Below are 24,999 nucleotides of genomic sequence, written 5' to 3'. Positions count from 1 at the left end.
ACCTTTTAAAGATTTTGGGAAACGGCTTACAGCGATGTGGCAGCACAGTAAAAAGCACAAATAATAGCTCAAGCTTCAACGAATTTTAATGTTGTGGCAACGCTGTTATACAATTGCCCGCGCAATTCAATTTGAAGAATATTCAAACCCCACATGATTATTGCGTCGTAGATCAAACCCACAAATGACGAAATAGACAAGAATAGTTTAAAACACATTTTGAATGTATTGTGCAAAAGTTAAAAGTACTTAAACATACATTTCTACATAAACAGAATATATACGTATAAATTAAAAGCATAAATCATCTTCGTTTGTTTTTTGTATATATAAAATATATATCAAAATGCTTCAAAGTAACAAAAATATTCGAAACAAACACTAGAGAAACGTTAATTACACTCTGCACGTACATGTGTGTGTATAAAGAGTGATTGAAATGTGGTGTAATGTTCTGTTCATAGCAAAAGCTGCGCAAAGTAATAGTCCAAAAATATTTATCTGTATTTATCAATTGAGGATATTTAGCAATCAGATTGCTGGCACTTGTTACGTTGAAGCAAATGTTCTTTTTTGTTTCTAAAGCATTTTCTTGTTTAATTACATACACTCGAAATTATTTGGGCTGCCGGTTGTGCTGGGATGGGCAGAAAAACGAATCTACTTGGGGGCCAGGCTGAGTTTTCCCAGCAGCTGGCTGGCCTGCTGGCCGGCACTCTCCTGGGCATGGCTGGCTGCGTCCTGGAAACTTTTCTCGGCGGCTCCGCGCTTCTGGTCAACGTACTGGTTGGCCTCGTTCAGCTTCTGGTCCACCGCCTGGCTGGTCTGCTTGAGCGCCCCATCGATGGCGCCCTCAGCCTGCTTCAGCTTCTGATCGGCCACGTTCTCGGCGGCCTTGACGCTCTTGTTGATGGCATCGTTGGCTGCCTTCTTGGTCTGATCGACGGCATTGGCGGCGGCGCGCTGCGATGCATCGGCAATGTTGGCTGCCACCTGCTTGGAGTTCTGGGCGACGGCACTTGCCTGCTGCACGGTGTTGTCCACAGCCTGCTTGGTCTGGTTAACAGCACCAGCAGCACGATTCACACCCTGATCGATGGCCTGGCCAGCCTTCTGGGCCTCGGCCGTGGCCAGAGCGGCAGCATCCTTGGCTGAGAAGAGTATTGTTAGTAGGGGAAGATCTTTATTACAGGGATTCATCTAATAGTTACCTGTGCTCGTGGCCAACTGCTCGGCCTCGTTCTTGGTCTGCTGCACGGACTCGCCAACCTTCTTGGCCTGCTCCTCGGCCAGCTTCTGAGCCTCGAGAGCCTTGTCGTTGGCCAACTTCTCAGCCTCATCCTTCTTCTTGCTGAACAGACTGGCGGTCTTGTCGCCAATGTTCTTCAACGAGGCTGTGAACAGATTGAGAAATCTTCGATTAAAAACTACCCACTGATGATTGGCAATCAATTTGATTTGTACTTTGATTTTGGCGACTAGGAAACATGCTGAGAGGAATTCTAAATGAAAACTAAGCTCAGAACTGTCTCCAATTATAATTTATAGCCTGATGTAAGTCATCTGATTACAGATTTGATAATTGCGATTCCAGATTCCAAATGCCAGACAGCTAATTGCCGAAACATAAACAAATCAAAGCTATTTATAAGTCGAGCATGAACGATTTACATGACCGAAATTCCCATTCCCAATCCTCGAATCGATTACTACGAGTGACAGTTTTTTCTTGTCTGGTAATGCGCACTTTGTGGCGACCAACTTGGACCGGGCATGTCGTCAGTTTTAAATTTTTAAAACACATCACGGCAACACGAATTCATATTTGTAATTTAATAGAAATTAAGAAGCGCGAATGCCCCGAATGCATTCCATTCCATTCACATCAAATGACGTGAGCGTTCACTGAAATAGAAACATTGCCGTTGTGCCATTATAAGAGGTCTGAGGTCTGAGGTCTGAGCCGCAAAACGGAAGCCAGAGGAACTACTTCTGGCGATGCTCCGAGTATTCTCGTATAAAGAGAATTCCTTTTTCTATGCATAATCGCAGAAATAGAAAACAAAATACAAATGTTTGAATAATTCAAAGTATGTGATGTCATAATGGAGGGGGGTCCGTTAAATGATTGTTCGCCTTTGGTTCTGAAACTTTTCTTCACGCTTTGCGATTGCGATTACGATTGGTTCGGGAATGTGTTTATACTCCGTGCATAGTTGTGCCAGCTGAACCCAACAGATACAGATACTTAAATGGATTCTCTCTGTTGCCACTCGGTTAATTTTCACATAATTTAGTTTTCGGGGCACTTTCAATAAGCATTTAATGATCAACACGCTCCCAAGGAGGCTGAAAATTGTGCGAAAAGCATAGTTTCAGCTGGGGGAAAATGCCTTCAAAGATGGAGCAAGGTGTGGGGTAAGGTGTGGGGGAGGTGGATAAATATCTCTCTACATAATGTTTTGATTGCTAAGAACGATATAGGAAAATGTCTGCAGGCTACGAGCTAAAAAGTGCTTGCATTCCTTATTTAATACTCTTAATATTTAATGAAGCTAAATTGAGTAGCTGTTGGGTTCCACTTCATGCATTTATCAGTGCTGTGTTCGGGATTAAAATTGAAACTTAAATATGCAAAGAATGCGCGTAATATGTCATCGATGGAACCAGCGCCGTTTGAAACTTAAAACGCAATAAATGAACTATTTATAAAGGGAACAAATCGAATATTTTTGGACTAAATTGTATTCGCTGCAGCACACACTCACGGATGTCTGCCCATACGTAGAACTCTCCATACACTCTGGCGCTGGCAACCTTTTTTGTTAACATTTGCGTAATACTTCGCATTTACGATACATTTTGTTGTTTGTGCTTTGGTTGGGGTACTGTGACGGTATGTGGTCAATATATATGTGTATAAAAGTATAAAAAAAACCGGCTAGAACGGCAGAAACGAAAAGCATAGCCCAGGAGCAATGCCATGAGCCATGAGCCACGCTAACAGCCCAACAGAATCTCCTCTCACAGCCTCACAGCCAGATGTGTGGTTGGTTTGTTGGTTGATATTCTCGTCGTACCGCAAATAATGCGCAGAAGCTTCATAATACATAGTGGAAAGAAAACCTGTAGTTGGGTTGCGAGCGAGCACACTGAAGCGCAACACACAGACACCCATACAGATGCGAGTGTGGAATACGTGTATCTATGAGTAACTGCGATTTGTGGTCTGTGGCGGCATCACGTTCCAGTTCCACACCAGTTCTGGATGGGATGCCTTAACAAAACAAAAAGTAAAAAGAGTAGTCCCAGCTCCAAGCATACGAATCGATGAAGCTCGCTGCTCTTTGTTGTTGTTATTGTTGATGATGTCATTTGGGATTCGAGATACGCACAGATACATGGATAAGTTTTCTAGCAGCGAGCGCGTGGCAAGCGGAATTCGCACGCCCAATCAATTGTTGGGTGCCCCAAAGGCGCGTCATCCATTCATTGTCGAAGGTCATCTACTTCGTCAGTCTACGGCTGGCAACAGCTGGCAACAGGCCAAACGAAGTGTGAGTCCTCGCCTCAGGACTCCCAGGGACAATTGACGGCTGATGTCATGGCCCCAAACACGGGCAAACGGTACGAGTAAATCAATAAGCCAGCAAACCAGCAAGGACAACGAAACTCCTTTTTTTTATGAGTAATGCAAAGTCAGGGAAAAGTCAGAACTTGTTCTCAACTGCGGCTGGATGGATGAATGAGAGATTCTATTACGAACGATTCCCAGTACATGTTTGACTGGTTGTCGCCGTCTCGAGTGTAGCTCAACGAGTGTCCAATTGAATTGAACGACCCTAAACCTGACCCACAAACGAGGCAACAAATTACAAGGCCCCCCTTGAAATTTGCGCAATCTTGATGGTGCTTGGGTGGTGCTTGCTCTTAATTGAATTACGCCTGGGCATTGGGGATGCCTGGGCGAGTGCAGCAGCCAGATAAGAATGGAAACTGATTGGCTGCATTGCGAATGCATTCGGGGGGATGCGCCACGGTAGGGGAGGATATAAGTACAGGAGAGCGGCCAGCGGCCAGAGCACAGTGACTAGGGTGACGAGGAAGGTATCTCACCTTCAAGACATGAAGCATCTACTGACTGCACTCGTGGTTGTGCTGAGTGCCGCCCTGCCCGGTGAGCAGATCCTGGGATCGGCAGCCGGAGCCGGCTGCAGCCGCCGCTACCTGAGGCGGATCAATGGCAAGTGCTATTACTTTTCCGTGAAGAAGGTAAGGCACTGACTGACCACCACTGACCACCAGTTACTCATCCCATTTTTGACAGATGAACTGGCATGGGGCGCTGAACAATTGCCTGCGCAAGGGCCTGACTCTGGCCGATCTGAGCAACCCAAGAGATTTCTATGGAGCCATCGGCTTCCTCAGCTCCAAGGGCAACACGGAGGACTTCTGGTTCGGGGGCAACGATCTGCAGCACGAGGGCCGCTTCCAGTACATCAGCAACGGGCGCCTGGTGCGCTTCTTCAGCAACTACAGCATTGTGGAGCCCGCGGAGCACTCTGAGTGCGATGATTGCCTCGAGGTGCGCATCCGCTCCAACATGACGGTGGTGGCCGATGACAACTGCCTCGAGCGGCAGTATTTTATCTGCTCGGAGCGCTACTGTGACGACTCCGGTGCCGCCGCCAAGCCCAAGCATCACAGCCACGAGCATCTGCATCACTTCCACCACGACATTGGAGACAGCGACGGCGACGAGAAGGAAGTCAACGATGCCCCGCACCTTACCAGCGGGTCGGTAGAGCATGAAGGCAGCGAGTCGGAGGGTGCCGTAGAGTTTGCCGATCTGCCCGACGAGCTCAATGCAAAAACGTCAACCACGCAGATGATGGCGCAGATGGATGGGATGCTGACTACAGATATGGGACCTCCGCCAAGCGACTTGCCTCCAACAACAGTCAAAGATGAAGATGAAGATGAAGAAGGATCCTCCGACGAAGAAAAATCGTCTACGGAAAACAGTCAACGGAAATTGGGTTCTTCAGATGAAACAGGCGAAGACGAGGAACGGCCACCTGGTGATGGACTTGGCACACCAACACCGCCGCCAGAAGGAGAAGGATCTACGCCAGCAGGGACAGAAGGAGACGGAGAAACTAAATCCGGTGAAGGTGGAGTAACTACAGCGGGAGAAGGTGGAAGAACTGCAGGCGCTGAAGGTGAAGAAACCACAGGGGCAGAAGGTGTGGAAACTACTGCAGGAGAGGGTGGAGTTACTACGGCAGGAGAGGGTGGAGTTACTACGGCAGGAGAAGGTGCAACAACTGCAGGTGGAGAAGATGGGGCAACCACTACGGGAGAAGTAGGAGGAACTCCAGCCGGAAAAGTGGAAGGAGCTGCAGCCGGGGGAGGAGCTGCAGCTGGAAAAGGCGAAAAAAATGCTGCAGGTGAAGGTGGAGAAACTCCTGCTGCTGAAGGCGAAACTACGGCAGCGGCTGAGGGCGGAGCCACGACAGCGGCACCCGAGGGTGAAGCCACGACAGCGGCGGCCGAAGGGGAAACGGGAGCAGCACGAGCACCCCGGGCAAACGGAGTACCTCGATCGCAGCGAGCTGCACAAACACCCCTAGCAGCAATACACCACTTAATCTAATGCAAAATCCAGTTCTGTTTCTATTAAATCATTCTTCAATAAAATACAAAATCCTTGAGCCAAATTACGTTTTGTGTGAACCTTTGGGCAGTGAGTCCAAAAGATTTGGATATATACATACTTAATTCAAGAACTAAATGCAATTCGAGTAGATTGCAAGACTGCAACATCTTGAAGGAACTTCTCTGCATTATTAGGTGTTGAAATAACAATGGGATGGGATGTAATGGCTATTTATTGGAATATATTCACATGAATATACACGTAGTCTTTTGACAATATCAATTTATTTTGCTTCCCAAATGAAGGAACTTTTAACAGCATCTTCCTCCGCAGACTGGAGCATCTACAGCGAGCATCCAACTCTGATTGATTTGAATTATTTGAGGCACCGAGTGACCCATTGAACCACGGAACCACTGAAGGTTGAGGCACGTCCAATTGCATTTGATCGATTCGCTTGACATTCGATATGAGGCGGAATGGACGTAGGACCCAATTAAAGTGAGTGACTCTGCGATTGGCGGCTAATGCTCTCGTCACGGACTCAAGAGGGTATATATAGAACAGGAGTTAGCACGCAAGTGTACAGTTTGGATGGACAGGCGGCAGATGCAGCCATGAGGATTCTTCAAATTGTGATACTGACCTTGATCGTAGCGCATCCCGATCAAGTTCTGTCCGCCCGAAAGCGCGGTAAGGACAAAAAAGCGGATGCCAAGGGAGGTCCTTGCGGGAAACCCTATCTGAGGCAGCTGAATGGAAGATGCTACTACTTCTCCGCTAAGAAGGTAAGTTCGAGCAGTCTAAAAAGGGTTACGGGGCTCACTCATTCAGTGCCCTCCATCCGCAGATGAACTGGTTTGGTGCCCAGAACAATTGCCTGCGAAAGGGCCTCAATCTGGCTAATTTGGGCAGTCCGGAGGACTATAAATCGGTGCTCCGCTTCCTGAATATGCGGGGCAACATGGAGGACTATTGGTTCGGGGGCAACGACCTGCAGGCGGAGGGACGCTTCACCTACATCAGCAATGGCCGCATGGTCCGCTACATGGGGGAACTGGGCTTGGTGGAGCCGACGCATCGCTCTAACCTTGACGACTGTCTGGAGGTGAGGCTGCGGGCGAACAGCACCATGGTCACCGATGACAACTGCCTGGAGAAGCAGTACTTCGTCTGCGAGAAATTCGAGCAGAAGTGTGCCACGCCCACGAGCGATGCGGTGGACAACACGCAGCACAGCCACGAGCACTTGCATCACTTCCACCACGACCCAGCAAAAGGAGAGAAGAGGGAAGAGGGAGGGAGCGTTCAGGAAGGTATGGAAAGCGATTCGCGGCCGGTTGATAATACGAATTCAGCGGAGGTTGGGGAAACGAGCCTTGAGGCACCGCAGGCGCTGGAGGAGCCAGCAGCGCAGGAGCCAGGAAAAGAGCCAGGGACAGGGACAGAGCCAGAGGCAGAGTCAGGGGCAGAGCCAGAGGCAGAGCCAGAGGCAGAGGCAGAGGCAGAGCCAGAGGCAGAGCCAGAGGCAGAGCCAGAGGCAGAGCCAGAGGCAGAGCCAGAGGCAGAGCCAGAGCCAGAGGCAGAGTCAGGGGCACAGTCAGGGGCAGAACCGGAAGCCGCACAGGCACCCGAGGAGGAGGAACCGATCGACGAGAGTTCACCTGACGAGGGTTCAACTGACAAGAGCGAATCCGACGATGAAACTAAAGAACAAACCACTCCGTCTACTAGCAGAAGTGAACCTCCAGCGGGTGCTGAGAACCCAGCTGCAGAGGGAGGCGCCACCAGCCCTTCCGCGGCTCAAGCTGCTCCTGGTGCCAGCGTCCAGCCAGAAGGTGCCCAAGCCACGACCCCCGGCACACTCGAGGGTGCACCGAGCGCCCAGGCTGGCCCAGGTGGCGAAACCATCTCCACTGCTGGTCCAGGTGCCGAAGCTCCAGCAACTGGTGAACCTGCGGGCGGAGAAGCTGCAGCCGGAGAAGGCGGAGCAACTCCACCGGCAGAAGGAGGCGCAGCTACTGCAGGAGAAGCAGGAGCAGCTAATGCTGGAGAAGGCGGGAAAGCTGCAGCGGGCGAAGGAGGAGCAACTACGGCAAGTGAAGGCGGAGAGACTAAAGCCGGGGAGGGTGGAGAAACCCCAGCGGGCGAAGGTGCAGCAACTGCAGCAGGGGAGGGTGCCACACCTGCAGGCGAAGGTGGAGCAACGGCAGCCGGAGAAGGTGGAGCTACTGCTGCGGCAGAAGGTGGAGAAACTACAGCCGCGGGAGCAGCTGCTGAAGGTGCCAAAACCACCACTGCTGGGTACCAGTTTGTTCCACTGCAGGAGTTCACCTATAACCCAACCCACTGAACCACACTGAAGCGAATGTCTAGAAATCTAAGGGATCGATGAATATAAATACAAAAATATATGGTTGAGTTTTCAAACGAATAAAATAATACAAGCGTGAGAGTGTGAGAGAGAACGCGAGATTGCAGAGGGAATCGGGCTGTGTTTGTGTTGGCTAGGAATGTTTTGTGGTGTGGCTTTGCAGATGGATCCGCGGCATGCAGTAGTTGTATAGTTGTAGGATGAGTATTTCTGAGCCTTGTAGGGGAATGCAGCTACTAATATTGAACTAAACTACGACGCAGTCGGTGAGGCATGTCTAGACATGTTCAAAACTATCAACTAAGTTCTTGGCAGTGTGAAAAGTTCGAGAGAGTTCAGGAGATCGACAGATCGGGCTACTTACATTTCGATGCATCTGTTTTGCAATGACATTGAGTGGGGGGAGCAGATAATATTTATAAATACAATATATTGTATGTATGTGTATATTATGTCGAAAATATACGATAATATATTACTGGCTAAAAGGCAGAACAGAACCAATTCGCGTTTCTATTTTGTTGCCGCTTGCTTTCAAGTGGAAAACTTTTGAATAATTTCGACAAAATAGCGAAATCAGACATACGGCAAAATACTTATGAATACATATTCCACTTGTGTTTGATTTGATTTTTTGCACCCACTTCAAAGAACATAAATATTCAATCCATTATGAACAGATACATTTTTGAAACTCAAATAAATTCCAAAAGAAAACATAACTAAAGCACTGTCCCAATAGATATACAAAGTATATACATAGAATATATATAGATATAGCTTATAGATGGAACACTCTTGTATGTATCTGAGTAGCTATAATTATATTTGTTTGGGTATGGGTGGGTTGTCTCTGAGCGAAGAGCAACTTATAGTTATGTTCCCAAAGGGGATGGACTGCATAGAAACTGCGCCATAATTGGCTTACGTATCGTCATCATCATCGTGGGTAGCATCATCATCTAAGGCAGCAGAGGAGTCAAGCCACGGTAGCGGACAATTAAGTTTTTGTTATTGCTTCTGCTATCGGATCGAACACGCCCCAAAGCCCCACCCACACAGAGTGCCATCCCATTTCCCGGATCCCAGCGGCCACACAGCTCCAACTCCTTCCTTGCTGATGATGTAATTTGTAGTCACTTTTTTTTGCTCCATTTCGAATGCGGGTCATAGGTCAGACCTTTGGTCTGGCGTCTCACCATTCCAATTAATCCACATACATACATTCATACATACACAAATACATACATGCACGTATATTTAGCAACGTAGAAACAGAGTATATACTTAACAACTTTAGATTTCTAATTTGGCAACTTTCACAGCAATTCAAATGGTTTCTTTTTTACCTGTAATCGAGCTGAACATTTTGGATACTTTGTTGCTGCGTGCTTCGCGTTATTCACTCGGAATTAATTAACTTCCTCGCTTTGGCTTCTATCTTTTTTGAATTTGTGCTGGAATTTGGTATTTGGGTGTGTTTTGATGTTTAGTCTTAGATGCGGTCAACGATATTTTGGTATTTGGTGCCGAAGCGCGTTTATTTTTAAACCGTCCGATTTCTTGTTCTGTTGGTTGCAGTGTGACCGCAGAGTTATCCCTCAAATAAGCTCGAACTAAAGCTTTCCATTTTCTAGAAATATACCTAAAAATATACCAACAGAAAATCCACGAAATTCCTCGACTTTGATTTTCTCACTAGTATTACCAGCTAGTTAAGATTCTTAGAAATAAAACTATAATTGAATCCTCGCGGGCTCATTTTTGCGTTTCAAAGATGAGCACGAATATACAGCAGAAATATACCAAAAGTAATATACGTTCACATTTAAAAATGTTGTAAAAAATACCTCACAAAAAACGCACATTTCTGCATTTCAAAGCTTAATATTGCCCAAACGGTAAGATAAAACCACAAAGTGTTTGGATACACTTTGTAGAGGCATTCATTAGCTTTAAATAAAGACTACGTTTATCACAACCAGATGTAAGATACTTGAGTTGTGTGAAAAGAACAGCAACCTCTAAAATAAGCGTAAATAAAAATACCAGATTTTAAAAATTGTTTAAATAAAGGTTCAGCCATAGAAAAAAATAAGAATTTTCAAACCATTTCTAAGCCCCATATATTTTATTAAAAGTTGGTTTGGATAGAAGAGGCAAATCGTGTCGAGTAGTGTTATGATTACCAGCTAATTAGGAGTTTCAGCAATAAAAATATAATTTTATTCAATTCATTAATCAATTCTCCACAAGATTTCACGACTTCCTTTTATTAAACTGCTTTCAAAAGAAGGTTTAAACTATAAAGGTCAACAACAACAAAAAGCATAAAATCCCCAAAAGTAAGAGAGAAACTCAAACTAATCGTAATCTCACGCCAGTTGGCATTTGAGTGGAATTTGTATTGGCTGCTTGAGCTAAAAATGGCACTCTAGAGACATAAACTGATTTTTGAGCAGCGTCCAGCTTTTGTCAGATATCCAAAAGCCTAGTTAATGCGCTGCCAGATATACTAAAAACAATGTTTTAAGCTTTGCCAGACTGTCAAAACATTTTTTGATTTAATGCTTTGGATATCCTTTTTATTGTCAGGTCTAAAAAACAGCTCCATTCAAGAATTGCTTCCGTTTCTCAATTTTTACCACATTAAAAGCAAATGCAGAGTTGCCGGCCACTAGAAAAAAGAGAGTGTCGAGCAATTTCAGCAAGTAAATTAGTCATGGCCTGGGCTAAAAGAGCCATGTCGGGTATATTTTACTTTAAATAACTCGTACGAGATCTCGTTTATTGATTTCAAAAAATGTTCCTCCTGGCTTTGGTTTATTTGCTGCTGGTGCTTGATAGTCCCCTCCAAGTCAAATCAAATAATATTTCGAGCTATTTAAGAGGCTACTACCATCAGGTGAGCGGTGTTTGATGCCTAAATGAATGCATTCCATCTCTTATTTTGCTCTCAAATGCCACAGCCATGGAATGGTGATCAGTCTGATCGCTCAATACCGAGTTATGTAAATATTTTCGCTGGCGAGCATCACGTGTTCAACAATGAAACTTCCGATGCTCAGGATCTGCTCGATATCCACAAAATTGAGTTCGGACGTTCGCCACGCCAAATTAAGAGTGTTTCATGAGTGAAAATAAAAGTATTGAGAGTAAAAATTCATGTGATTACAAATTTTAATTAAATGACTCTGCTAGAATCTACGTAGGGTACAAATATATGTGTATAAAACAGTCGACTAAAGGTAAAACTATCTCTAGGATTAGCGTGTATCAAACAAACACTTAGGACTATGTACAGTTACATATTACAAAGGAATTTAATTGTGTGTGTGTGTGTGTGTGTGTGTTATGGCAATGGGTGTGTGGTTGGTGTCCTGTCCCCTTCTACTTGTTGAAGTTCTCAATCTGCTGAAGGACCCAGCTGCGCGATGCCGACTGACAGACGACAATTCCTCTTTTGAGCTGATGCTGGTGGGCCAGCAGCCCTTGCACGGCCTCCTTGGAGGGTTTCGGCGGTGGGGAGGGGCGTGGCCCAAGTGGCGGCGGCGGTGGTGGACTGCTGGGTCGCCTGACGTCGTAGTCGCCGCTGCGCTTCTCATTGTCGTCGCTGTAGATGGCCGAGTCGCGGAAGTCGTTCTCCAGACTGTCCTCCACCTGTCGCTCGTACTCGAAGTTGGTGGGCCGCGGATCCGCCGCGGAGCGCTTGCGCTGCTGCTCGCACATGCTGTCGCTGGAGGAGGAGGTCAGCGAGAAGACCGAGTCCCGCTCCGAGCTGACCATGGCCATCAGGCTGAACAGCATTTTGGGATCCGCGTAGTCGACGTGGGCCATTCGCTCGCCCAATGCCTCGCTGCCCTGCCGATGCAGCACGCTCTGGCGGCACATCTCGCTCACATCGGAGACACGTCGCTCCGGGGGCCGGTTGGTGCGGCCAAAGGCCAGAGTCAGGTTATCGATGGACTTGAGGGCACGCGGCAGCAGTGAGCTCTCCGAGTGGGACACGTTCTCGTGGCCATCTCCACCGTTGGCGCCGCTCAGCAGGCGCTTCATCAGGTTCTTTGGTATGGGGCGGGCGTATAGGGCGGTCGTCTGATCCTCTAGGCAAAGGTTGATCACCGTCGTCTGGCTGTCACGCTTCAGGGTAGAGCCGGAGGAGGAACTGGAACAGGTGGCATCCGAGCTGCAGCTGTCCCGCTGCACTGCCTCCTCGCCCACCCTCTGAAGCACTCCCTCCGGTGAGTAGACCAGAGTCACGTAGTCCGACTCTGGACGCGGTGCCCCCGTTGTGGTCTTGCTTCGCTTCATCAGCATCTGGGAGGACTTGGCGCGTCCTAGGACGGGGGAGAACTTGTACGGGACATGGACATTGCGCAGCAGAGTCTCGTAGATGGGCTCCTCGTGCTCGGCCAGTCGCTCCACCTGTCGCTTGGCTTGCTCCTCCAAATCCAAGGGCGGCGGCGAGCGAGACGGCGGGCGTGGCGGCAGGGCTGGCACTCGATTGAGATCCAGACTGGGCGACAATGGACTGACGGGGCTGACGGGACTCTCGCGCCGCTTCTGCTGCTTGTTGTAGATGCGCTCGAACTCCTTTGTGTTCTTGAGCAGATCGAGCACAATCTGGGCATCACGCTTGGACTTCTCCGCCGCCGACAGCAGCTCCTGGTTGCCGTAATACTGATCCTGTTCGTGGTCCACACCCACCACATCGGACGTGGGCTCGTTCAGCGTCTCCGCCTCCTTGGCTAGTTCAATGTCCTGCTCGTGGCGCAGCTCCTCCGTGGACTCGGTTATCTTCAGGATGGTGGAGCTGCTGCTGTCGAACTCGCTGAGATCCATGTAGAACTTGGAGCAGCTCTTGCTGCTGGTGCGCTGCTTCTTCAGCGTCGCAATCCGCTTTGGCATGGTCTTGTGGTTGTATTGCTTCACCTCGAAGAAGCCCTTGGCCTTGGCCTTGCGCTCGCTCAGATCGGGCTTGCTGCCCCGCAAAGAGGCGGCGCTGTCATCGTCCTGCTCCTGCTCCCGCTCCCGCTCCCGATCCCGGTCCTGCTCTGCCTCCTCGTCCAGGCTGAAGCCACCGATGCGTGGCACGGACTTGCTGCGCTCCTTGAGCGCCTTGTAGCTAAAAACTGGCGACTGCGACTTGGCACTGCGACTACGTTGATCGCGCAGAATGCACAGACACTGATCCGCCGGAACCGGCTGATCCTCCTGCCTACTGCACTTGCACGCCTCCTTGGAAGGGGATTTGGTCGCATCCTTTCCAGAGGCATCTCGCTTGCGATACCGCATGGCGGCTGCCAGCTTCTGTAGGGCCGTGTCATCCAGGCTGTTGTTGCGGGACAGCGGCTTCGTGGGTTTCGCAGCCTTGTCGGCTTCCTGCTCCTGGCTCTGGTTCTGGTTTTGGTCCAGCTCCAGGGACTCGTTGAAGGAGCTATCGAAGGAGGTGGAGTTGCTCACCGTCTTGCGCTTGCCCTTGGAGTTGCGCTGTCGAATCTCGCTCCGACGACAGGCATTGCGCCGCTCCAGGTACGTGGGCGTGGAGTTGCTGCTGGAGTGAAGGCTCCACTTCCAGGTGCTGCGATCCGGTGTGCGATCTGCGGGAGAGCCAACGTTAGTTGAGGATTAAAACCAAGAGCGGGTCGTGATAAGCGGGTGAGAGCGGGAGTGGGACAAGCACCAGTGTGTGAGGAGTAGAGGAGGATGCATTCTGGCAGCCCAATCGTGGATCATGCGGCTCATGCGGTGGTCAGTGACTTGGATTAGTAGTTAAGTTGGTTCTTTCGTATGTGGGTTAGGATGCATGCAACACACAGACCCCGATCCCGAGCGTGTTAATAAAGGCCAATTAAAGCTAACAAATCCAACTAGAAATAACGAATCTCTTGGTACTTACTGGGCTCTCGATAACAACCAGCAACGAACGATAAGCGATAAACCGACTCTACGATTACGATTACGATTAACGATTAACGATTACAGTTAGGATGGTTATAAATATTGTACTGGGATTTTATTTGGTTATTATAGCAGTTGGCTTGTCAATTCAATTTAGTTTTCTGATCGCATTTTGGTGAACATTTTGGTAGATTTAGTTTTCAGTTTTCAGTCTCGGGATGGGGTTGGTTTTTGCCTTAGAAACACCCTTAAAAACTAATCAAAGTTTTCTTTTCTTTGTTTTGGGTTGTTTAGTTTTAGAATGCATCACTGGTAGTACTACAACGGTAAACATATAGCATTTGTATAGAGAATAGAGTTAATTCAGATCGAGATAAATAGCAAAACACACAAATAAAGCTAAGAGTGAGTTTAGCCTTGAGCTTTGCCACCTAATCAACTAATTAGTATTAATGTACGACACCAAAAAATAACAAAACAAAGTTTACATCATGATGTGGACCGAAACAGATGACGATTTCCCGTGGTACAGTTGTGCCCAAGAAATTTGCAATTAAAATGTGCCTACATCGAGGCAGAAAATAAATAATAAATCAACTTGCCAGCCGAGGCGTCGACAGATTTGGCACGATTTTGGTTTGGGGAAAGGCAACCAGAGACACAGAGCACAGAGGCACACAAATCTCTCCTAACGACTCTGTGGCACTCGGTTATGTCACTTGGTTTAGCTGGAGCGTGCGAATCATACATTGTACAGTGAGAAAGGAACAGGCACTTGCAAAATGGGTAAAAGGTACCCGCATGTGCATAACTGTAGCGTCAGGCGGCAGGCTTAGCCACTTCATCATCTGTGCCTCATTCCCAGTCCAAATCGTTAAGTGTTTCGGCCACATCAACAACAGCGACATAACTACAACAACAACAAAAAACTAGACTCCTAGAGGCAAGAGGCTAGAGGCTAGAGCCTAAACCAAACCAGCAAATGGAAGACCGTGTGGTGCGCTCACCTTCCTCGTTGCCCAGCTGATAGACAAGCTCCTTGGCTCGCATGGGTATGTCTAGCTTCTCCAGCATGACGCCTTTAATGTGCTGCGTCCACACACGCTTCTGGTCACGATTCCTGGCCGTCAGCTTGATTTGATGGCGCGGCTCATCGAAGGGTATGACATAGAAGCTGGTCGGCTCCCCAGGCAAGTGTTCGCTCAGCATCAGATTATTTTGCTGTGCGAGAGAAGATCTGGTAGTGAAAGTGGCAGAGATCCCAGGGAGATCCTTCAACTCACGTGTATGTAGGTCTTGAACTGCAAGCGTCCGTCCTCCTTCTGCTTGGTGATGATCAGCATGGTGGCAAAGAGCAGCACCAGACGCGGCTTGTTGTGCTGCTCCATTAGGAGGCCCTCCTGGCGCAGTTCACCCAAAACGGTTAGCTCTACGGATGCCACAAATGTTAGCAGAAGTTTCCCCTGGAAATCACAGAGCACTTACCCGGTCCGAGCCAGCCATCCAGTATGCCAGAGAGCTCCTTGACGCGGCTCTGCTGCTCCTGCTTGCGCTTCACTTGGTCAATGTTGTGCGCCACCTGGCGCATAATCGCATAGGCCTCGGCCACCTCCTTGACATCGCAGTGTTTGCGCAGGCTCTGTGGAATGGGAGAGACAGTCAACTGTCAGTCACTGTAACCCCCGTTTCCCCAGTTCGTACTCACGTCGAGCAGCAGATGGTACTTCAAGATGCGCTGAACCGGCTTCAGCAGATAGGAGCCCAGGGGCAGGCGATGCTGCAACATCTTCTGCGTGGAGGCCAGCAGGGAGTTGGTGTGCGTCGCCTGCAGCAGTTTGGTCAGCAGCGAGATGGCTTCCGGGTAGCTGGTGCTGCGGGGGAGGCGAAACGAATGACATATTCGTAGAGTGAACGGGCAAGAGATTTATGGCTGGTGCTTCGCATGGGAAAGCGCCTTTAGGTCTTCATCAGGCGAACATGAAATTTGACTTTAAAATCAGCTATTTAACGAGTGGGAGGACAGGACCGAGGCAGGACAAACGGATGATATATGCCGCTGTGTCATTCGGGGCGACAAATCAAACTCCAGCCATCAAACTGGCTGCCCTCGCTCGACTCCAAATTGGCACTGACAGGCCCCAACAGCGGAGCAATGGGGCAATGGTTTTGGGGTAAACGTCAGGCGTTTAAATGGAACATGGCGTGCCTGGACTGCCAAAGATGTGGCCATCGTCATCGTCATGCCATGCCATGCCATGCCATGCCATGCTGCTATCGAGATTATGTGGCCTGACCGCCGCCGCAGTTACCGTTCTTGGCCGCCATTCGTATCAGAGATCCAGCAAACACGCCAGTCAGCCAGCCAACCAACCAACCAACCAACCAGTCAGCCAGCGATGGTCAGTGGCTTGCCTCCAAATCACAGTCAGGGGAAGAGGTCAGAGCAGAACTCGGAGGAGATTTACTCACCAATAAGTTGTGTACACATCAAAGCCATCGCGCAGATCTATGAAGCATCTGGCGATTCTGCCCGGCTCCATGCCCGAGTTGATTAGACGCTGCAGCAGCTGCGAGTTGAATTCGTAAATCTCTTCAATGTTGGCAAAGAGTATTTGCAATTCGTTGATACGCAGACACGCACGCTCCTTCCAGTCCAGCAGGTAGCTAAGGTAGGACATTAGAACATCAGTTACACATTCCATGGGTCAGCTTTGGGACATCACTTACCCCTTGATGACCTGACCCAGATCCTCGACAAAGCTGCGCTCCGAGTCAATGATCTCGAGACTCGCACGCTCCAGGACACTCATTGTCACCGTGTGATGCGGATGATGATGATGGTGTGGATCCCCCAGCTCGTTCTCGCTCTCCGCCAGACTCTCCACACTGGCCAGATACGAGGTGGCCGTGTGCTTCCCGTGCAGCAGCTGATCTGAGCCCGAACTCGAGCTGGACGATGTGGAGCAGATAGAGGAGGAAGACAGCGGACGATTGTTGAGGCGTGCCAGTTCGCTGAGGCGTGCGGCAAACTTTGGCTTGATGTCGGTCAGACGATCCAAACTCTCCGCCGACAGCTTATTGGCCTCCTCCAGCTCCGCCAGCTGCTCGGCTGTGGGCAGCTTCAGCGGCACTCCAGCGCCCAGTGTCGAGGCCTTGGCACTGAGGCTCTTGGTGCGGGCATAGGTCAGCAGCGGGGAGCTGCTGATGGTTGAGGCACAGGCGGCCGAGGAGCTGCGCACCAGCGGCTTGCCGATCAGCGGCTTGTTTATGGCCTCGATGAGCTCCGCCTTGGGACCCTCGTTGGCCCCCAGATCGCCCAGGGTGAGCCGCTCGATGTGCTGGGCCAGCAGGTCAAAGTTGATGGTCTCCACCACGGGGCTGAGGGGTTCGCTGCACACAAACTCCTTGGGCCGCACCACGGCGGCGGGGGTGGCGGGGTCGGCGGGTGTGGCGGGCTTTGAGGAGGGGCTGTCTGGGGTGGCTGGCTGGGCGTGCTGCAGCTGGGCACTGGTGGCCGCCAGCTGCTCCATCTCGATCAGCTTGATGCTCTGCTGGGACTCGTAGCGGGGCAGCGTCAGTTTTCGGGGGGAAAAGGGGTTACCATCAAAGTGGAACGGGGTGCCGGGCACGCTCTTGTTCGTGGGTGTCCTGTCGTCGTCCGAGGGTGTCGCTGGCTGCGGCTTTCGCGCCTTCTCGGCGGCGGCAAAGGTCAGGGAGTTGACGTACTCGTTGCTGGCGTCGAAGGTGGCCACCAGTTCGTGTCCGCCCTGCGTGGACAGCTTGCCCGTGATCTTGGACAGGGGGATGTGGGAGAGTTTCAGCTTGGGCGTGGACGTTGCAACAGGAGGATGCCCTCCTCCTCCTCCTCCTCCACTGTTGGTGTTTGTCTTGACGTAGCGCCCTTGCGTGGGACTCCTTTGGGATAGCTGCGGGGAAGGTTGTGACTGCTGCTGCTGCTGCTGCAGTGCCTCAATGTCAATGGCATCCACTGGCTCGGCGTCCGAGTGCGTGATGATGCGATGCACGTTGGCGGAGAGGATGCGAATATTGTTGCCTCGTCGGCTGCCGCTCGAGGCGAGGCTGCTGTTGCTGCTGCCCAGCTCCTGTCGCCGATGCACCACCAGGCGGCTCAGCTGTGCCCCATCCGGCTCGTCCCGCAGCCCAGCAACCACCACTGGCGGAGCACGTACGCTGGCTGCAAGCTGAGAGCTGGAGGCAGTTAGCGAGTAGCTGGCAGATTGATCATCGCTCGAGGATCTGCTCGATGTGGAGCTGCTGTTGCTGCTGCTGCTGTTGCTCCTCTTGGGCGTTGACTCTCCACTGCTGCTGTTGGTCTTGGTTTTGGCTTGAGGCTGGACCTGGCTCTTCGTCTCGTGTGTCGCAGTGGGAGCTGCCACGCCCGCGCTGGCGGCCAGGCTGTTCGTCAATGTGTCGTAGATGCCCAGCAGCGAAGGTGCCAGCTCTGTGGTGCTACCTGTAACGAGAGAAAATGTTTAGCTGCAGTTTTTGGCTGTGTGTGTGTGTGTGTGTGTGTGTGTGGGTTGTGTGTCTAACGCTTCAATATAATCTGGCGATATGTTGCTATAATTTTGCTGCGTAAAATGAATTATGCCAGGGCACGGACACCGCCAACAGACGGCTGATGTATTGAGTTGTTTGGCCCCAGGATTTGGAACCCCAGCTCAGAGGCCATCAGTCAGTTAATGGCAGCGGTAGAGAGTGGGTTCTGGCCACGATCAGACTGCAGTCTGCAGTCTGCTGCATAAATAAGTAGGTTGCCCGTGCAACAGCTTGTTGCATGAGCCGTGCCTGCCTGGCGGCCTGACATGTGAATTGATATGCCAACGCAACATGGCCAAAACCACAGTTGGCCAGCAAGCAGGCAACCAGGCAACCAGGCAACAGGCCAGCAGACAAGCAGCCATGCAACACTGGCAATTGGCATGAACATTCCATAAGCCTGCTCATCATTTCTCACAAATGCTTCAATTAATCAAAAGAGCGCACACAACTGTGTGGATTTAATAACATTATCGACAGGCAGACAGACAGACAGACAAACTCTTGGATATATAAATTATAGATCGCGTCAGTCAATAGTCAATAGAGCATGAAGCATGAAGTAACTTTAACGATCGTTCCCTGCCCGTTCCCTCCCAGAGAGAGACAAAGGACTGCAAATTGCTGGCCACGGAAATCGAGGAGTTCGTGAATATTCTATAAATAAGAATGGAATTCCTTGGGCTCCACTCTCCTCCCACTTGTCTCGACTGCACTTGGTATCCATCTTCATTGTGGCCTTAGTGACTGTCTGCGATTATCTGTTGGCACATTAAGCTAACAGCCTCTCCCTGAGCAAATCAGCAATTAACTTTTAAAGACAAAACTTGTGTGCGTCGTCGCGGCCCACGTTGATCGGCGGCTACCGGGTAATAGAAATGGCCCAGACCAGAACCCGGTTTTATTTCTCTTCTTTTCAGCTATTTAGAATGCTGCGGGTACTATTAGCATAGCCACCATCCTCCACAGTAGCCGACGGGGCACTTTTTCTTCTAATTGCGAATGGTGTCAAGTGGGACTGGGGACTCCGAGTCAGCATCGAGCCAGCTTCCAGCCGGGCAACTGCTCTTGCTGTTGGCAACATGTTGAGCAACATTTTGCAACGCCACGAACAACAATTAGTTTGCATGAGTAGAGTGCCACGCCCACTGACAAACATTGCCAGAGAGAGAGAGAGGCTGTCCCGTCCTGTCTGGCAGTCTTCCAATCTTCCAGTCGCTCGCTGTCTACCCAGAGCCTGTCTTTTTCGGTACTGACTGACGACAAGTCGTAAACATGATTTGTACATTTAATTTTCCATCATTTTGTTTGATTATTTTGCGTGGGCAGCATCCAGGCAGCAGTCGATAGATGGTTCGGATTGGATCGGTGCTGACCCAGTTAAATGGCCAGACCAGAGCGTTTTGCTTAATTGCCGAACCGTGGGCTGCTGTGCCGTCGACAGGTTCTATCTACCCCACTCCCCTGTCTCTGCTGACTCTAATCGCTGCCACTTGCCGGGGGAGCATTTAATTAAAGGCCAACCAGCTGTGGCGCAGGTATTTGCAGCTATTTATGGCAGAGCCGACCATGGAGTATCCATCCTCTAATCTGGCCGTCGATCTGCGACTGAAATATGCAACAAATTCTTCAGGCCTGTCGCAGGCAACCGACAGGGGAAAACAATGCCATGCCGGCAAAGTGCGGCTCGGCTCTCTGTCATTTTGCAATTTGCAATTGGAGTAGCCAACTCATGGCCAAAAAGGGTGTCAGGGACAGAAACAGAAACCGACGAATCAGAGACGTTGGCTGTGGTGCAGCTATGATACTGCGGAGAGGTTGAAGTCTTGTTTGGTTTCATTTTCCAAATCCAAATCCCTTTAATGCCCCAGCGACAAAGTCCAGCCAGACCAGACTGGCTTCACGTGTCCCTCGTAGCCCCAACACCTGGAGCGTAGCTCTTAAAGCTGGCAATTTATGGCTGAGCTGACACAATTTCATAAGGCCCGAAAGGCTCTGGCGGCCTAAAGATTACGCGATTGTGGCTAAAAATATCAACGCAGCGCCCAAAGGTCATTCAGGGTCCGGAACCGGACTCCGACCCTGCAGAAGATGCAACTTGCAGCCTGCAGCTGCATCGTCGGCATCATCGGCGTTGACAAGATGTTGGCCAGGCGTCTGGGCCTGATTTATAAGCCAAGTGCAAGTCCCCACAGTCCCCTCGACATTGAATTATGTGAAGGCGGCAGGGGAAAGTGCTGTCCGATGCCTATCGGAATTGCCACCAAAATCGAAATCGAAATTGGAATCGGAATTCGAATTCGAATTCGAATTCACCGTTCAAATGCTGCACCTCTGCGGCGACGCACCGGGATGATATTTTATTTATGCATTGACTGTGGCTCCCCCTCCCCTGTTTGGTGTCTTGGCCAGCTGTTGATGGCGTTAAATTAATGCGCTTAGTCGCCATCATCATCATCATCGTCATTATCATCACTGTGTCGTCGGTGTCTGCATATCGTTGTCGTCTGGCAATTGATATTTTAATCGGCATTTCAGTTTGTCTCTCCCCCTGGCCTGGCGCCAACGCTTGTCTGCTGTTTAGGGAAATGCTGACCCATGGTGGGGTGGGGGCTGGCATTATCAAACTGTAAGCGGCCAACAGCAGACGTGTCCCAAGCGCTCATGGCTTATGGGCACGCATCATTTTGCAACTGCCAATTAAGTTGTTATTCAATGCGACTCTGCCCCGATAAGAAACCAAAGTAAAATGCAACTCCACTGAGACTCAAAGCTGCAACACTGCGCAATGGGCCACATGCCTAGGACACATGTTGGGGGCAAAACTGTGAATGGAAAATGGCCAGGAAGTCGTAAAACGCGTCGAAAACAATAAACCAAAATACAATCAATCATTGGCAGCAGATTCCAAGAGTTCAATCACTCAAAGATTGGGCTACATGCAGTTCGAGAATATGCCTAGATTTCTATGAAGGAAAATCAATCAATATCTTTGGATGAACTGAGGCTTATCGCTCCATGCAAATCTCCCCCCATGTATAGTAATGTTAATTTAGAGCCATTTATGATTTCTATGGGGATTAAGCAACGTTTCCGCTTTCCCCCCACCACGCCACACAAATGTGCTGGAAATTCTTTTCAAATTGAGCGAATCCAGCAGACGCATAAAAGCATAAAAATTCTTCAAGATGTGGCTGGCTGCCTGCCTCATGGAGTGCGGCATACAGATTTGGAATTTATTTTTAGCCCACGAGTTCCGTTGCCATGGATCAGAGGCACTTAAATGGCAACACTCCTGCCACCCCTTGCTGCCACCGCTGAGTGGATGTGGATGTGGATGTGGATGCGCCTGTGATGCACCTCATCCAGGCCAACGCATGGGCAAACAACTTGGCAACTTTTGCTTTTAGTGCTTGGCTCTAGCTCTGGCTCTAGCTGTGGCTGTGACTCCTTTGGCATTTCCAGCGAAAAGTGAAATCCTTTTAAAGCGGCAGCAAACAAAAATCTAGGAAAATGTCGCCGCCAAAAAGTTATAAATCTTGTTCATATTTGCACGTGAAAGACTGAGAGCCAGAGGTAGAGCCAAAGCCAGACTCAAACATCAGCCAGGGAGCTGTGAGCTGAGAGCTGAGAGCTGAGAGCTGGGGGAAGCCATAAATGTCACACGGCATGGCCTGGCCTGGTCAAGAGGCAGGCAGACAGACAGGCCTGGCATATTAGTTTTCCTCGGAGCGGAGCGGTGCGATTTGTGTGTGTGCGGCATGGCAAAACGTGCTAAATTCCATGGGGCAGACATCCATTAAACAGCAGAGGCCCACGACCAGGCCACGCCGAAACATGCCAAGGCTAAAAAGTGCTAAAATCACATAAAACATGGCCTGACGCTGCTGATTCTAAATTAACTTGCGGCAGCGCAAAAGAACCACACGGCACACCACAGTGGTGCGGAATTGGGAAAAGCCATCAAGAATCAAGAAAATGTATAAGGAATGGGGTTAAGTTGATTTATAGATGGGATTCTGCATAAACTGTCATGTAGCTTAGAGTCAAATTTTGTGTCTGTGAGCTGCAATATGTTCATCCAAAATAGTCCCACTGTGCCTGGCATGCGACACTTCAGTGGAGGAGCAGCCAGAGCTGTTGCACTTTGCACTCCAGCCAGGAGAACTCCCCATCTAGACGCAACATCTCTTGCATTCTCAATGACGTACTCCTGGCTTGACTCTGGCATTTTGCACGAGAGTTGCAGCCAAAGATGTTGCCCATAAACATCATAAGCATCGTCAGTGCCAGTGCCAGTGCCAGTGCCAGTCCACAGTCCCTAGTCCCCGACCTCCTGGCTGTCTGTGATGAATGACAAATGCGCGAAATGCATAAAAGTGTGAACAGATTTAGCCACTAAATATAGCCACAACAGCGGAAATGGCAGCAACGAACACAATTCGTTGGTAAAAACTAATTTCAGTCCTCGTTTTGGTGCCTCCTCCGGCACCACCAATCCCCGTTTATGTTTGGTATCTCCTGCACCAATCCTCGGTTTGGTGTCTCCTCCGGCACCACCAGTCCCCCGATTCAGATGGAGCAACCCAAAAAGGCAGGGCATTGGCCTTATGCTAATGTTTTGCCTGGCGGTGCCAAATATGGAAGACAGACGGGCATATGGCCATGACCAGTTCAAGGGCTCGGGTGAAATTGGCTGCAGCGACGAGTCGCTTAAGGCCAGATAGAGACATCACCGCATTGGCAGTACCGAGAAGGGGGAGAGGGGAGACAGTGCAGCAGTGGGGGTGCCAGCGACATTGCGTAAACCGAGCAATCACATTTAATTAGCATTTGGAGCTGCAAATATGGAAAGTAGCGCCTCGATTGCATTGACCTCCCGCCTGGGAGACGCCAAAGAGTGAGAGAAGGCGGGGGGGCCTGTGCAAACAGAGCAGCTGGGAAGGGGGCGGAGACGCTAATCTCTGCGGACAAGCAACATTTTCATGCGGTTTAAGGTGTCTCCATGTCTGTCTCTGTGTCTCTGCGGTTTTCGCTTTCGAAATCAATTTTCCTCCATATCAAATACGCATCAGCCGAAAGCCGTGAGCCCCGGGCGAAAGAGAGGGCAGGAAATGTCAATCAGAGCTTAGGTTTAAGCTTTTGCTCAGTCCGTGATTGATTAGAGTGCGAGTGATGATGGTGCTGCTGCCGGTAAGTGGAGCAGTGGATTGCATAAGGGATTGCAGCGTGCAACATACAGCGACGTGGGAGACACTGCTAACCCAGTCCAAGGCATCGCTCAAGCATAGCCGTCACTCAATCAGTCAGTCAGTCAGTCAGTCAATAAGTAGGAGTAAAAGACGTTTGCTTGTCTGTCAGTTTGAAGGCCAAGAGTCTAAAGTTGAGAGTGGATTGAGTGTTGACTCTAGATAGGAGCTGGAGTAGGGGTTGAACTCCACCTGGAGTTGGCTTCTTGGTACTATGACTTTGCCGCTAATCAGCTCCATAAACATGTCCGCTGTGCTTGGCTTGAATAAATTTGCATTCCCCCCTATCAGTGTGGTGTTAACAATGTTAACAAGTTCTTCAGCCTCTGTCTGTGTGACAAGTCAATCTGCATCCCAATCAGCCAGAGTCTTCGCTTCGGGTTCGCCGAAGGTCAACAAGACATTCCCCCCAAGGTGCACTGGGGACTGGCACTGGCATGGAGTGTGGACTGTTTCCCACTAAGGTTAGATCACTGATCAATCCCTGATCCCATCATCATCGGCATCATTGATGGGCTGTTGACAGCCCGAGCGAAATTAGCGACTGCCAAACAGTTCAAAGACAAGAATGGGCATTAGAGGCCAGAACCAGCAGCAGGAATGTGGAGAGCCTGCCCCAACTGGAGCTGCCCATAAGCGGAGCTGTAGCTGTGCCATATGCCGCCCAAGGCAGTGGACCACATGCCAGTCAGCATCCAATGTCAATGCTTTTGAAAGGCATCAATTAATGGTCAATGCACTCACAAAGTGGTTCAAAGATTTTCCAGCGAAAAGATGCCACAGGCATTGGGGTGGGATAGAGTAGAGCAAAAGCAGGGCAGAGACGAGACGAAGGCAGGGAGCAGAGAGATCACTTAAATGGCAGAGAACGCGTTTGAGCCGTGGCCAAAGTGTCTGTCCAACGAGCAATGGACCACCAGCGTTGCATGCAAGCAACAACCAACAACCAACAGCCAGCACCAGTAGCCATAATTGGCAAGTGGAAAACTGCAACCATTCGGTGCAGCCATAAAAAGCAGGTCAGGCCAAAACAATCAAATTATGGCCACTTCTTTAATTGATGCACAAAAGATCCGTGCACCATGCCGAATGCTGAATGCTGAATGCTGGCCCATTAACTGGCAAGGCATCTGCCTTGGCCTGCAGTTTGCTTTGGGCTTTTGTGGCAGTGGAATTGTGGCATCATAAAATTTCACTGCCATTGGGCAGCCTGTTCTGTCCATTGGTAATTTACAGCCAGCAAATGTTCCAGCCTC

General features: G+C 49.8%; 4 protein-coding genes and 1 long non-coding RNA gene across 9 annotated transcripts in view; 3 read left to right on the top strand and 2 right to left on the bottom strand.

Moving 5' to 3' along the window:
- Window positions 1-480: 480 nt before the first annotated feature.
- LOC117592703 (late embryogenesis abundant protein ECP63) lies at window positions 481-9,600 on the bottom strand. Of its 3 annotated transcripts, XM_034286669.1 has the most exons (4): window positions 9,383-9,600; window positions 8,398-8,409; window positions 1,212-1,394; window positions 481-1,151 (listed from the first exon to the last, which is right to left on the bottom strand). In XM_034286669.1, exons 1-4 carry the CDS (start codon window positions 9,399-9,401, stop codon window positions 661-663), a joined length of 705 nt encoding a protein of 234 aa, XP_034142560.1. In that variant the 5' UTR covers window positions 9,402-9,600; the 3' UTR covers window positions 481-660. The 3 variants fall into 3 exon arrangements, with proteins under 3 accessions (XP_034142560.1, XP_034142562.1, XP_034142561.1); XM_034286671.1 differs by lacking the exon at window positions 8,398-8,409 and having other exon boundaries at window positions 9,383-9,598; XM_034286670.1 differs by lacking the exons at window positions 8,398-8,409; window positions 9,383-9,600 and adding an exon at window positions 1,465-1,615.
- On the top strand, window positions 4,081-5,720 carry LOC117592699 (uncharacterized transmembrane protein DDB_G0289901). 2 transcript variants are annotated; one of them, XM_034286665.1, is made up of 3 exons: window positions 4,081-4,272; window positions 4,328-5,203; window positions 5,252-5,720. In XM_034286665.1, exons 1-3 carry the CDS (start codon window positions 4,126-4,128, stop codon window positions 5,654-5,656), a joined length of 1,428 nt encoding a protein of 475 aa, XP_034142556.1. In that variant the 5' UTR covers window positions 4,081-4,125; the 3' UTR covers window positions 5,657-5,720. The 2 variants fall into 2 exon arrangements, with proteins under 2 accessions (XP_034142556.1, XP_034142555.1); XM_034286664.1 differs by having other exon boundaries at window positions 4,328-5,720.
- LOC117592702 lies at window positions 6,240-7,151 on the top strand (the record flags this gene model as incomplete). Its single annotated transcript, XM_034286668.1, has 2 exons — window positions 6,240-6,447; window positions 6,510-7,151. Coding segments are annotated over exons 1-2 (813 nt in total), but the record flags the coding sequence as incomplete, so codon positions are not given.
- Window positions 9,601-10,621: 1,021 nt separating the features above from the next.
- Window positions 10,622-11,199, top strand: LOC117592704. Its single transcript, XR_004574567.1, has 2 exons — window positions 10,622-10,938; window positions 11,003-11,199. It is a non-coding gene; the product is annotated as an uncharacterized LOC117592704 (long non-coding RNA).
- The window catches only part of LOC117592698, a 40,871-nt gene continuing 27,054 nt past the window's right edge, over window positions 11,183-24,999 (bottom strand). Inside the window, exons 2-9 of one of the 2 annotated variants that reach the window (XR_004574566.1) lie at window positions 16,662-18,408; window positions 16,404-16,598; window positions 15,640-15,805; window positions 15,420-15,573; window positions 15,218-15,363; window positions 14,942-15,155; window positions 13,933-14,252; window positions 13,494-13,633 (exon numbers count right to left, since the gene is read on the bottom strand). Coding sequence is in view for 1 of the 2 variants with exons in the window: in XM_034286663.1 (XP_034142554.1) it covers window positions 11,424-13,633; window positions 14,942-15,155; window positions 15,218-15,363; window positions 15,420-15,573; window positions 15,640-15,805; window positions 16,404-16,598; window positions 16,662-18,408 (4,832 nt within the window). In the remaining variant the exon portion in view is untranslated. Of the gene's footprint in view, window positions 13,634-13,932; window positions 14,253-14,941; window positions 15,156-15,217; window positions 15,364-15,419; window positions 15,574-15,639; window positions 15,806-16,403; window positions 16,599-16,661; window positions 18,409-24,999 lie in introns of both variants that reach the window. The other variant, XM_034286663.1, reaches the window with a different exon arrangement.

This window comes from Drosophila guanche, unplaced genomic scaffold (genome assembly GCF_900245975.1).
Source record: "Drosophila guanche unplaced genomic scaffold, DGUA_6, whole genome shotgun sequence".
Classification (NCBI taxonomy): domain Eukaryota; kingdom Metazoa; phylum Arthropoda; class Insecta; order Diptera; family Drosophilidae; genus Drosophila; species Drosophila guanche.
Note: the sequence above shows the minus strand (reverse complement) of the source record. Positions and strands in the feature narration are given on the sequence as shown.

Coding starts and splice junctions, on each gene's coding strand:
- LOC117592699 (XM_034286664.1), top strand. CDS start 4,126: ATGAAGCATCTACTGACTGCACTCGTGGTTGTGCTGAGTGCCGCCCTG. Junction 4,273..4,327: donor ATTACTTTTCCGTGAAGAAG/GTAAGGCACTGA, acceptor CATTTTTGACAG/ATGAACTGGCATGGGGCGCT.
- LOC117592703 (XM_034286669.1), bottom strand. Junction 1,152..1,211: donor GCAGTTGGCCACGAGCACAG/GTAACTATTAGA, acceptor TACTCTTCTCAG/CCAAGGATGCTGCCGCTCTG.